The sequence below is a fragment of the Pristiophorus japonicus genome, chromosome 17, assembly GCF_044704955.1.
Source record: "Pristiophorus japonicus isolate sPriJap1 chromosome 17, sPriJap1.hap1, whole genome shotgun sequence".
In the NCBI taxonomy this organism is placed as follows: domain Eukaryota; kingdom Metazoa; phylum Chordata; class Chondrichthyes; family Pristiophoridae; genus Pristiophorus; species Pristiophorus japonicus.
In genome coordinates, this window is record NC_091993.1 from 35,193,168 (window position 1) to 35,206,576 (window position 13,409).

At 50.2% G+C, this 13,409-nt stretch overlaps 1 protein-coding gene across 1 annotated transcript in view; it reads left to right on the top strand.

Moving 5' to 3' along the window:
* slc30a4 (solute carrier family 30 member 4) overlaps positions 1–13,052 on the top strand; it is a 28,936-nt gene extending 15,884 nt beyond the window's left edge. The window contains exons 5-7 of the mRNA XM_070858656.1: positions 809–914; positions 2,606–2,740; positions 11,385–13,052. Coding sequence (XP_070714757.1) covers positions 809–914; positions 2,606–2,740; positions 11,385–11,539 — 396 coding nt within the window. The 3' untranslated portion in view covers positions 11,540–13,052. The remainder of the gene's footprint in view (positions 1–808; positions 915–2,605; positions 2,741–11,384) is intronic.
* The last annotated feature ends 357 nt before the right edge of the window (positions 13,053–13,409 follow it).

Sequence of the window (13,409 nt, forward strand, 5' to 3'; positions counted from 1 at the left end):
GGTGTGGGAGGGGGTGGGAGTGGGGGGGAGGGGGTGGTGTGGGGTGGTGTGGGAGGGGGTGGTGTGGAGGGGGGGGGGAGGGGGTGGTGTGGGAGGGGGGGAGGGGGTGGTGGTGGGAGAGGGGGGGGAGGGGGAGGTGGTGTGGGAGGGGGGGGGAGGGGGTGGTGTGTGGGAGGGGGGGGGGAGGGGTGTGGGAGGGGGGGGAGGGGGTGGTGGTGGGAGGGGGGGGGAGGGGGTGGTGTGGGGGGGGAGGGGGTGGTGTGGGAGAGGGGGGGGGGAGGGGTGGTGTGGGAGAGGGGGGAAGGGGGTGGTGTGGGAGGGTGGTGTGGGAGGGGGGGAAGGGGGTGGTGTGGGGGGGGGAAGGGGGTGATGTGGGAGGGGGGGAGGGGGTGGTGTGTGGGAAGGGGGGTGGTGTGGGAGGGGGGAAGGGGGTGGTGTGGGGAAGGGGGTGGTGGAGGGGGGAAGGGGGTGGTGTGGGGAAGGGGGTGGTGTGGGAGGCGGGTGGGGTGGGAGGGGGGGTGGTGTGGGAGGGGGGGAAGGGGGTGGTGTGGGAGGGGGGAACGGGGTAGTGTGGGGGGGGGAGGGGTGGGTGGGAGAGGGGGTGGTGAGGGGGGAAGGGGGTGGGTGTGGAGAGGGGGTGGTGTGAGGGGGGAAGGGGGGTGTGTGGGGGTGGGGGGAGGAGGGGAAGGTGTGGGAAGGTGGGGGGTGGGTGGGGTGTTGTGTCTGGGAGGGTTGGGGGGGGGGGGGGGGGATTAGATCAAACGACGAGTTCAGTCTCTGACACACAATGTGGTTTGTGCTGTCACAGCCGGAGTACAAGATCGCCGACCCGATCTGTACCTACATCTTCTCCTTCCTGGTGCTGTGCACAACATTCCGAATCCTTAGGGATACCAGTCTGATCTTCTTGGAAGGTACAAATTTAAATTATTTTCCTTTTTTAAAGATGTAGGCTGAAAAGCAGCTGGAGTTTGGGGTCGGAGGTCAGTGTGATTCTGGGCCGAAGCATCATTTCCTACACGGGGGCAGAATTCCTCTGGCTTGGTGTCACGGTGTATGTCACCGCCAGCAGAAGCACTCTGACACAGACCCCCCCACCTCCCCCCGACACTGAGCTGCCGCTCCACAGCAAGGGCTGTCGGCAGGTCGCTCTCTCGGAGTTACACAAAAATAGTCTCTCTCAAAACAACATCAACTCTGCATCTGATGGTCTCTGTGGATGAGATGCAACACAGAGATAGACTTCCCCCTCAGGGAAGATATACTGCACCATGGCACTGATTCAGTACAAATACATTCCTCAACTCCGATCAAGCACCAAATTATTTGTCTGTGAACCCAATATTCTGCTCGATGGAATCGCCATCATTTTATTCCTCACTTTACTCATTGGAACAAAACGTCCCAATTCCAAATCTGAATTGTGTTAATTGGCATTAATGTTATCACATCCTCTTGTCCTTTGCACTTTGCTGCTAGGCCAGGCACGGAGATGCTGGGAATCCATTGATGTGCTGGTTATTGTAGTTTGAGTCTGTGTTTGAAATGTGCGATGGACAGCCGCAGTCTCTCCCGGAGCAGAATGTTAGAACGTTGGATGGTCAGAGTTTCCATCAGGAGCAGCTGCTGCAGCGTACACACAAATACACAGTCAACAATTTAAATTCTAATTTGAGATGGGAAACGTTGCATTTGATGGGATCTGAATATTTAGCCTCTGCTCACCACACTCTGGTACAACACTGGTTTAGCTGGTTTCCCACCGAGCTTGCAGTAACACGGGCTGTTATATCTGGCAAATATCGGAACATTTTGAGCTACGCTTAGCCAGGTTAAAACGCTCAGGTTTCTAAACAAAAAGACGGAGAATGAACGATTGGGATCACTGGAAGAAATCAGCATCACTGGGTGGGGGCAGCGTAGAACAACAAAGATAAGTTACAAGATTTTTTCCCCAGCACACAGCAGGTCATTAGAATCTGGAACGCATTACTGTGGGTGGCTATTTAAAAAATTGTTCCTGGGATGTGGGTGTCGCTGGCAAGGCCGGTGTTTATTGCCCGTCCCTAACTGCCCCTTGAGCAGCTGCTGGTGAGCCGCCGCCTTGAACCGCTGCAGTCCGTGTGGTGAAGGTGCTCCCACAGTGCTGTTAGGGAGCGAGTTCCAGGATTGTGACCCAGCGACGATGAGGGACGGCCGATATATTTCCAGGTCAGGATGGTGTGTGACTGGGAGGGCAACGTGGAGGTGATGGTGTTCCCGTGCGCCTGCTGCCCTTGTCCTTCTAGGGGGTAGAGGTCGCGGGTTTAGGAGGTGCTGCCGAAGAAGCCTTGGTGAGTTGCTGCAGTGCATTTTGTAGATGGTACACACTGCAGCGGTGGGGGAGGGAGCACGAGCTTCTGTAGTGTCCGTTTGTCACTATCCCAGAACAGCCCAGTGCTGTCCCTGTCTCCAGGGTGGGGACTACATGAAGATGTTTTGTGCTTGGGGTCAAAATGTCTGTTGAAAATTTGTTCTGTGCAAGAATTGCTTGATGTAATCACTTTGACAGGGAGCAGACCCTTCCGAAACTGACTGTGCTTTCATTGGTCTCTCTCACTCGCAGGTACTCCAAGCCATATCGATGTTCATCATATTCGCGATGCTCTGCTAAAGATTGAAGATGTCCATTCTGTTCAAGATCTAAACGTGTGGTCACTGACTGTGGGCAAAACGGCAGCCATTGTGCATTTAAAACTCAGTAAGCAGTTTGCATGTTGCATCCTAGCGCTGGACCCACCCGCGGGGCCAGAGTGTGGGCCCCCTGACCCCCCCGGGCCGGAGTGTGGCCGGCCCCCCCACCCCCCGGGCCAGAGTGCGAGCCCCCTGACCCCCGGGGCTCGATCTGGCAGCAATTAGTATGGAGCAGTTACTGGGCCTTAGCTTGCTGTCAAAGCAGGAAGAGCCAATCACTGGGCTTGGTTCCATGTGGTCGCAGACAGGAAGAGCCAATCACTGGGTTTGGTTCCATGTGGTCGCAGACAGGAAGAGCCAATCACTGGGCTTGGTTCCATGTGGTCGCAGACAGGGTCCCAGACTCATCACGTACACACACCATAACATTGTCGCACCAGACATTGTGCTAAAGGTTCTGGGAAAACACACGTTGTCATTGATTATAAAAGAAAGACCTCGCGGAGCGTTGCCAGCTTCGCCACCTGGGTCACTGACTGATCCAAAGTCTGAGGCCCAATTTGTGTCTGTAAATGGCAAAAATATTCACCATCAGTTGCCATTTACACTGGTTTGAAACCCATGTTCATAGATTTTTTTTAAACAGGAAAAGTAGCAGCAACCTGCTCTCAACCCCTAGTTTGGTGCAGTGATTCCTTTATCTGATCATAGAATCATAGAAGTTTACAGCATGAAAGGAGGCTATTCGGCCCATCGTGTCCGCGCGGCCGACAGAGCTACCCAGCCTAATCCCACTTTCCAGCTCTCGGTCCGTAGCCCTGTAGGTTACGGCACTTCAAGTGCACATCCAAGTATTTTTTAAATGTGTGAGGGTTTCTGCCTCTACCACCCTTTCAGGCAGCGAGTTCCAGACCCACACCGCTCTCTGGGTGAAAATATTTCCCCTCAAATCCCCTCTAAACCTTCTACCAATTACTTTAAATCTATACCCCCTGGATGTTGACCCCTCTGCTAAGGGAAACAGGCCCTTCCTAGGCCCCTGACAATTTTATACACCTCAATAAGGTTGCCCCTCAGTCTCCTCTCAGCATCTCCAATCTGTCCTCATAGCCAAAATTCTTCAGTCCGGGCAACATCCTCGTAAATCTCCTCTGTACCCTCTCCAGTGCAATCACATCTTTCCTGTAATGTGGTGACCAGAACTGCAAACAGTACTCTAGCTGTGGCCTAACCAGTGTTTTATACAGTTCAAGCATAATCTCCCTGCTCTTATATTCTATGCCTCAGCTAATAAAGGCAAGTATTCCATATGCCTTCTTAACCACCTTATCTATCTGGCCTGCTACCTTCAGGGATCTGTGGACGTGCACTCCAAGGTCCCTTTGTTCCTCTACACTTCTTGGTGTCCTACCATTTAATGTGTATTCCCTTGCTTTGTTAGCCCTCCCCAAATACATTACCTCACACTTCTCTGGATTGAATTCCATTTGCCACTGTTCTGACCACCTGATCAGTTCATTGATATCTTCCTGTAGTCCGCAGCTTTCTTCTTCATTATCAACCACACAGCCAATTTTAGTATCATCTGCAAACTTCTTAAACATACCCCCTACATTCAAGTCTAAATTATTGATATGTACCACAAAAAGCAAGGGACCTAGTCCTGAGCCCTGTGGAACCCCACTGGAAACATCCTTCCAGTCACACAAACACCCATCAACCATTACCCTTTGCTTCCTGCCTCTGAGCCAATTTTGGATCCAACTTGCCACTTTGCCTTGGATCCCATGGGCTTTTACCTTCGTGATCAGTCTGCCATGTGGGACCTTATCAAAATCCATATACACTACATCAAACGCACTACCCTCACTGACCCTCTGTGTTACCACCTCGAAAAAATTCAATTGTTAGTCAGATTCATGCTGACTGTCCTTGATTAATCCATGTCTTTCTAAATGAAGATTTATCCTGTCCCTCAGGATTGTTTCCAATAATTTTCCATCACTGAGGTTAGGCTGACTGGCCTGCAATTACTCGGTCTATCCCTTTCTCCCTTTTTAAACAAAGGTACAACATCCTCCAGTCCTCCGGCACCACACCTGCAGCCAGAGAGGATTGGAAAATGATGGTCAGAGCCTCTGCTATTTCCTCTTTTGCTTTTCTTAACAGTCTGGATACATTTCATCCAAGCCTGGGGATTTATCCACTTTCAAAGATGCTAAACCCCTTAATATTTCCTCTCGCACTATGTTTATTTCATCTAATATTTCACACTCCTTGATTGCAATGTCTACATCGACCCTCCCTTTTGTGAAAACAGATGCAAAGTATTCATTGAGAACCATACCCATGTCTTCTGCCTCCACACAGAGGTTACCTTTATGGTCCCTAACGGGCCCTATTCTTTCTTTAGTTATCCTCTTGCTCTTAATGTATTTATAAAACATCTTTGGGTTTTCCTTGATTTTACTCGCCAATATTTTTTCATGCCCTCTCTTTACTTTCACAATTTCCTTTTGAATTTCAATCCTGCACTTTCTATACGCCTCTAGGGTTTCTGCAGTATTGAGCCCACGGTATCTGTCATAAGCTTCCTTTTCTTTGTTTTATCCTACCCTGTATGTCCCTTGACATCCAGGGGGCTCTAGATTTGTTAGTGCCCCCCTTTTTCTTTAAGGGAACATACTTGTTCTGAACCCTCAGGATCTCCTCCTTGAATGCCACCCAATGCTCTGACACTGATTTAGCTGCAGGTAGCTCTTTCCAGTCCACTTTGGCTAAATCATCTCTCAGCTTAGTAATTAGCTTTTACCCAATTGAGAACTTTTATTCTTGGTCTATCTTTGTCCTTTTCCAAAACTACCCTAAATCTAACTGAATTATGATCACTAGCACCAAAATGCTCTCCCACTGATGCCCTTTCCACCTGCCCAGCTTCATTCCCGAAAACTAAGTCCAGAACCTCCCCCTCTCTTGTTGGGCTTGTTGTGTACTAACTAAAAAAAGTTCTCCCGAATGCATTTAAAGAATTCTGCTCCCTCTATACTTTTCACATGAATTCTATCTCCGTTAATATTAGGGATGTTGAAATGCCCTACTATTACTGCCCTATTGTTTTCGCACTTCGCAGAAATCTGCCGACATATTTGCTCTTCTATCCCCCCCTGACTGTTTGGGGGGGGTCTATAGTAAAAAGAAAGACTTGCATTTATATAGCACCTTTCTCCACCATCGGACATCTCAAAGCACTTTACAGCCAATGAAGTGCTTTTGGAGTGTAGTCACTGTTGTAATGTGATTGCACCTTTTTTGTTCTTCAGTTCAACCCATATTCACCATTCAACCTAAGGCAGGATATACTTGCCATTGAGGGAGTGCAACAAAGGTTCACCAGACTGATTCCTGGGATGGGGGGATTGTCCTATGAGGAGCGATTGAGTAGACTAGACCTATATTCTCTAGAATTTAAGAAGAATAAGAGGTGATCTCATTGAAACATACACAATTCTTACAGGGCTTGACAGGGTAGATGCGGGGAGGATGTTTCCCCCGGGCTGGGGAGTCGAGAACCAGGGGTCACAGTCTCAGGATAAGGGGTCGGCCATTTAAAACTGAGATGATGGCAGGGGGATGGGAACCAATGCAGGGTGACAGAGGGAAACAAAAAGGAAACAAAAGCAAAGGAGATGAGTAAAAGTGGAGGGCAGAGAAACCCAAGGCAAAGAACAAAAAGGGCCACTGTACAACAAAATTCTAAAAGGGCAAAGGGTGTTAAAAAAACAAGCCTGAAGGCTTTGTGTCTTAATGCAAGGAGTATCCATAATAAGGTGGATGAATTAACTGTGCAAATAGATGTTAACAAATATGATGTGATTGGGATTACAGAGACGTGGCTCCAGGATGGTCAGGGCTGGGAACTCAACATCCAGGGGTATTCAACATTCAGGAAGGATAGAATAAAAGGAAAAGGAGGTGGGGTAGCATTGCTGGTTAAGGAGGAGATTAATGCAATAGTTAGGAAGGACATTAGCTTGGATGATGTGGAATCTATATGTGCAGAACACCAAAGGGCAAAAAACGTTAGTGGGAGTTGTGTACAGATCTCCAAACAATAGTAGTGATGTTGGGGAGGGCATCAAACAGGAAATTAGGGGTGCATGCAATAAAGGTGCAGCAGTTATAATGGGTGACTTTAATATGCACATAGATTGGGCTAACCAAACTGGAAGCAATACGGTGGAGGAGGATTTCCTGGAGTGCATAAGGGATGGTTTTCTAGACCAATATGTCAAGGAACCAACTAGGGGGGAGGCCATCTTAGACTGGATGTTGTGTAATGAGAGAGGATTAATTAGCAATCTTGTTGTGCGAGGCCCCTTGGGGAAGAGTGACCATAATATGGTGGAATTCTGCATTAGGATGGAGAATGAAACAGTTAATTCAGAGACCATGGTCCAGAACTTAAAGAAGGCTAACTTTGAAGGTATGAGGCGTGAATTGGCTAGGATAGATTGGCGAATGATACTTAAGGGGTTGACTGTGGATGGGCAATGGCAGACATTTAGAGACCGCATGGATGAACTACAACAATTGTACATTCCTGTCTGGCGTAAAAATAAAAAAGGGAAGGTGGCTCAACCGTGGCTATCTAGGGAAATCAGGGATAGTATTAAAGCCAAGGAAGTGGCATACAAATTACCCGGGGACTGGGAGAAATTTAGAACTCAACAGAGGAGGACAAAGGGTTTGATTAGGGCAGGGAAAATGGAGTACGAGAAGAAGCTTGCAGGGAACATTAAGACGGATTGCAAAAGTTTCTATAGATATGTAAAGAGAAAAAGGTTAGTAAAGACAAACGTAGGTCCCCTGCAGTCAGAATCAGGGGAAGTCATAACGGGGAACAAAGAAATGGCGGACCAATTGAACAAGTACTTTGGTTCGGTATTCACTGAGGAGGACACAAACAACCTTCCGGATATAAAAGGGGTCAGAGGGTCTAGTAAGGAGGAGGAACTGAGGGAAATTGTGTTGGGGAAATTGATGGGATTGAAGGCCGATAAATCCCCAGGGCCTGATGGACTGCATCCCAGAGTACTTAAGGAGGTGGCCTTGGAAATAGCGGATGCATTGACAGTCATTTTCCAACATTCCATTGACTCTGGATCAGTTCCTATCGAGTGGAGGGTAGCCAATGTAACCCCACTTTTTAAAAAAGGAGGGAGAGAGAAAACAGGGAATTATAGACCGGTCAGCCTGACAATCGGTAGTGGGTAAAATGATGGAATCAATTATTAAGGATGTCATAGCAGCGCATTTGGAAAGAGGTGACATGATAGGTCCAAGTCAGCATGGATTTGTGAAAGGGAAATCATGCTTGACAAATCTTCTGGAATTTTTTGAGGATGTTTCCAGTAGAGTGGACAAGGGAGAACCAGTTGATATGGTATATTTGGACTTTCAGAAGGCTTTCGACAAGGTCCCACACAAGAGATTAATGTGCAAAGTTAAAGCACATGGGATTGGGGGTAGTCTGCTGACATGGATTGAGAACTGGTTGTCAGACAGGAAGCAAAGAATAGGAGTAAATGGGGACTTTTCAGAATGGCAGGCAGTGACTAGTGGGGTATCGCAAGGTTCTATGCTGGGGCCCCAGCTGTTTACACTGTACGTTAATGATTTAGACGAGGGGATTAAATGTAGTATCTCCAAATTTGCGGATGACACTAAGTTGGGTGGCAGTGTGAGCTGCGAGGAGGATGCTATGAGGCTATAGAGCGACTTGGATAGGTTAGGTGAGTGCGCAAATGCATGGCAGATGAAGTATAATGTGGATAAATGTGAGGTAAAAACAGAGAGACAGACTATAATCTGAATGGTGACAGATTAGGAAAAGGGGAGGTGCAACGAGACCTGGGTGTCATGGTACATCAGTCATTGAAGGTTGGCATGCAGGTACAGTAGGCGGTTAAGAAAGCAAATGGCATGTTGGCCTTCATAGCGAGGGGATTTGAGTACAGGGGCAGGGAGGTGTTGCTACAGTTGTACAGGGCCTTGGTGAGGCCACACCTGGAGTATTGTGTACAGTTTTGGTCTCCTAACCTGAGGAAGGACATTCTTGCTATTGAGGGAGTGCAGCGAAGGTTCACCAGACTGATTCCCGGGATAGCGGGACTGACCTATCAAGAAAGACTGGATCAACTGGGCTTGTATTCACTGGAGTTCAGAAGAATGAGAGGGGACCTCATAGAAACGTTTAAAATTCTGATGGGTTTAGATAGGTTAGATGCAGGAAGAATGTTCGCAATGTTGTGGAATTCCAGAACCAGGAGTCACAGTCTAAGGATAAGGGGTAAACCATTTAGGACTGAGATGAGGAGAAACTTCTTCACCCAGAGAGTGGTGAACCTGTGGAATTCTCTATCACAGAAAGTTGTTGAGGCCAATTCACTAAATATATTCAAAAATGAGTTAGATGAAGTCCTTACTACTAGGGGGATCAAGGGGTATGGCGAGAAAGCAGGAATGGGGTACTGAAGTTGCATGTTCAGCCATGAACTCATTGAATGGCGATGCAGGCTCGAAGGGCCGAATGGCCTACTCCTGCACCTATTTTCTATGTGGAGAAATTTCTTCACTCAGAGTGGTGAATCTTTGGACTTCTCTGCCCCAGAGGGCTGTGAGGGCTCAGTCGTTGAATATATTCAAGGCTGAGATCGATAGATTGTTGGGTATTAAGAGAATCAAGGGATATGGGGATAGTGCAGGAAAGTGGAGTTGAGGTAGAAGATCAGCCATGATCGTATTGAATGGCGGAGCAGGCTCGAGGGGCCGAATGGCCGACTCCTGCTCCAATTTCTTATATGGCCACATTTGATGATCCTTCGAACATATCATCCCTTCTCACAGCTGTAATTGTTTCTTTAATCAATACTGTGACCCCTCCTTTTTTATCCCCCTCTCTTTCCCGTCTGAAAACCCTATAACCAGAAATATTGAGCTGCCATTCCTGCCCTTTTAGCCATGTCTCAGTAATAGCTATAACATCGTACTCCCAAGTGTCTATCTGTGCCCTCGGCTCATCTGCCTTATTCCGTTGACTCCTTGCATTGAAGTATATACCATTTAGCATTGCCGAACTCCCTTGTCTATCTTCTCGCCTTTGTTTCCTCTGCCTTCCATTTCCAGCTTTCTTTCTCTCCCTTCTGAATCTACTCTCAGGTTCCCATTTCCCTGCCCAGCTAGTTTAAACCCTCCCTAACAGCTCTAGCAACTCCCCGCACCAACCACAAGGATATTGGTCCCGGCCCTGTTGAGGTGCAACCCATCTGGCTTGTACAGGTCCCACCTTCCCCATAAACGGTCCCAATGCCTCAAAGCCCTCCCACCTGCACCATCTCTCCAGCCATGCATTCATCTGCTCTATCCTCCTATTTCTGTATTCACTAGCACGTGGCACCAGGAGTAATCCAGTGATTACACCTTTGAGGTCCTGCTTTTTAATCTCTCTCCTAGCTCCCTAATATCTGCCTGTAGGACGTCATTCCTCTTTCTACCGATGCCATTGGTCCCGACATAGACCACAACCTCTGGCTGTTCACCCTCCTCCCTCAAAATGTCCTGCAGCCGCTCAGTGACATCCTTGACCCTGGCAACAGGGAGGCAACATACCATCCTGGAGCCGCATCTGCGGCAGCAGAAACGTCTGTCTGTTCCCCTAACTATCGAATCCCCTACCACCATTGTTCTTCCGCTCTTCTCGCTCCCCCCCCCCCCCCCCCCCCGTGTAGCTGACCCACCCGTGGTGACATGGACTCGGCCTCTGGCTGCACTCCCCAGAGGAACCATCGCCCTCAGCAGTATCCAGAACTGAAAACTGGTTAGCGAGCAAGATGCACTCAGGGAACTCCTGCCCTTCCTGCCCTACCTGCCTAGGTCCTCCTTGTCTGTCTGGTGGTCACCCATTGCCTCTCTGCCTGCACACTCTTAAACTGTGGGGTGACCACCTCCTGAAACGCGCTACCCACAAAGTTCTCAGACTCATGGATGCACTGCAGTGACACCAGCTGCCTCTCCGGCTCGGAAACCCGGAACTTGAGCGACTCTAGCTGGCGACACTTCCTGCACACGTGGTCGTCCAGGACTTCCCACATGATACGGGTTCTGCTTCCGCTGCTCCTGATACCCACACCGCTCTCGCTCCCACATTCTGTTGCTCAATCAATCAGTTACTAGCTATCTTGTGATGTCCCTCCTGGATTTTTTTTTCCTCTTTGGTCCTGACCAGGTTCGCTGCTCTGCCCCTCTGCTGTGCCCCTCACCTGATCCAGTAAATGGGGAAACTCTGAATAGATCTAGAGAATTCACAGCAAGAAGATAAATTGAAATAACAATCACTAAACCAGGAATGGAATATTTAATGGAGGAGAGGTAGAGGGAGGGAGGGAGAGAGGGATTGGATCTGCAGGTTTCGGGTGGGATGGGAAGGTGGCACAGCTCAGACGGATTGTAAATGAGTTGTGCCCTCAATGCTTCCCCGGTCTGCTCACTCTGAGCCCAGCTGCGGGCGCTGACATCAGTCGGGGTGTCCCGAGGAGGGTTTGTGAGCCGCCAATCCCGAAACCTTTGTAGCTGTAGATGATTTGGGAATCCTGCCCTGAAGTGTTTGTGGTTTCTAGTTCCCTTGATTGTGATCAATGTTCACGTCTGTTCAGTTCCAGAGAGTTTCTCGAGGTGGGAAGAAGTTCAGTCGAAGGCCCGGCACATCTTGCTCTCGACGTACGGCCTGCATCGATGCACAGTCCAGCTGCAGGTGTACAAGGACGCAGCGGACAAGGTGTGCACCAAGTGCAGGGCCTTGGATGCTTAAGGGCTGGGACTCCAGTCTGTGGACGGAGCAAATCCACTCAACAAACTACTCAAAATCTCGAACTAGTGCCTTTTATACAAATTAAAAAGCAGCATTTATCACTACAAGAGTCCACGAGAACAGACAGCGCTGATATCACCAGATCTCACGGCCTGCTGGATCGCCCAGTCACATCGCCTGAGGACCTCACTCAGCACCTCGTGTTGAACAACTTTCAGACTGGCCCCGGCCCCCTCACCCCCCTCACGCGGCCATGTCCCCCCCCGCCCTGCTATCTGGGCAGCATTATTAATCTGCTTCATACCAAGCTCCACATGCCTTTCAACTTTCCATTTACTACAAAACACATTTATTTTAGCTATTTAAATGAGATTTGATGTAGCAGTGATTTAGGGCCCCGCAGTATTGCATCTCTGGGATGGGCCGAATGGCCTCTCTGTGCCGTATATCCTATGAGGACCTGTGAGGAATTGTGGAGGGGTAGCCTGGCCCAGTCTGTGCTGTATCATTGTGTTTTCAAAGCCTCATGAGCTGGTTCAAGATTTGATTCACTGCAAACCCAGTTGTGTCGCTTTTGCCAAATGAGTCAATAATTATGAAGCGCTCCTGATGAAGTTATTATTTTACCCCTCTTCCCGTTCACACTTTATTTCTGGGCCCATCTCCTGAGAGGGGACTCGATCGCCTGTCCCCAGGAGCCATGTTGGATCGATGTTTGGAGGGGCCCGTGGGATGGTGCTTCATTTACTTTAATACCCTTCACCTCATTGCCTCTCCAACTCCACCTCGCCAGAGACCCGAGGGCTTGGCCCTGTTATAATCAGTGGGTTGCAATGCAGATCTGTCTCGTGTAACCAATCCCCAACTCACCACCATCGTGTAACTGAATTAGAAAGAAAGACTTGGATTTATATAGCGCCTTTCATGACCATCGGACGTCTCAAAGTGCTTTACAGCCAATTAAGTATTTTTGAAGTGTAGTCACTGTTGTAATGTGGGAAATGCGGCAGCCAATTTACACAGCATGCTCCCACAAATAGCAATGTGATAATGACCCAGATCATCGGTTTTAGTGTTGATTGAGGGATAAATATTGGTCGGGACACTGGGGAGAACGCCCCTACTCCTCTTTGAAATAGCCATGGGATCTTTTACGTCCACTTGAGAGAGCAGACGGCACCTTTGTTTAACGTCTCATCCAAAAGACAGTGTGGCGCTCCCTCAGCACTGCCCCCCCCCGACAGTGCGGCGCTCCCTCAGCACTGCCCCCCCCCCCCCCCGACAGTGCGGCGCTCCCTCAGCACTGCCCCCCCCCCCGACAGTGCGGCGCTCCCACAGCACTGCCCCCCCGACAGTGCGGCGCTCCCACAGCACTGCCCCCCCCGACAGTGCGGCGCTCCCTCAGCACTGCCCCCCCGACAGTGCGGCGCTCCCTCAGCACTGCCCCCCCCGACAGTGCGGCGCTCCCTCAGCACTGCCCCCCCCGACAGTGCGGCGCTCCCTCAGCACTGCCCCCCCCCCGACAGTGCGGTGCTCCCTCAGCACTGCCCCCCCCCCCGACAGTGCGGCGCTCCCTCAGCACTGCTCCCCCCGACAGTGCGGCGCTCCCTCAGCACTGCCCCCCCCGACAGTGCGGCGCTCCCTCAGCACTGCCCCCCCCGACAGTGCGGCGCTCCCTCAGCACTGCCCCCCCCGACAGTGCGGCGCTCCCTCAGCACTGCCCCCCCCGACAGTGCGGCGATCCCTCAGCACTGCCCCCCCCGACAGTGTGGCGCTCCCTCAGCACTGCCCCCCCCGACAGTGTGGCGCTCCCTCAGCACTGCCCCCCCCCCCGACAGTGCGGCGCTCCCTCAGCACTGCCCCCCCCGAC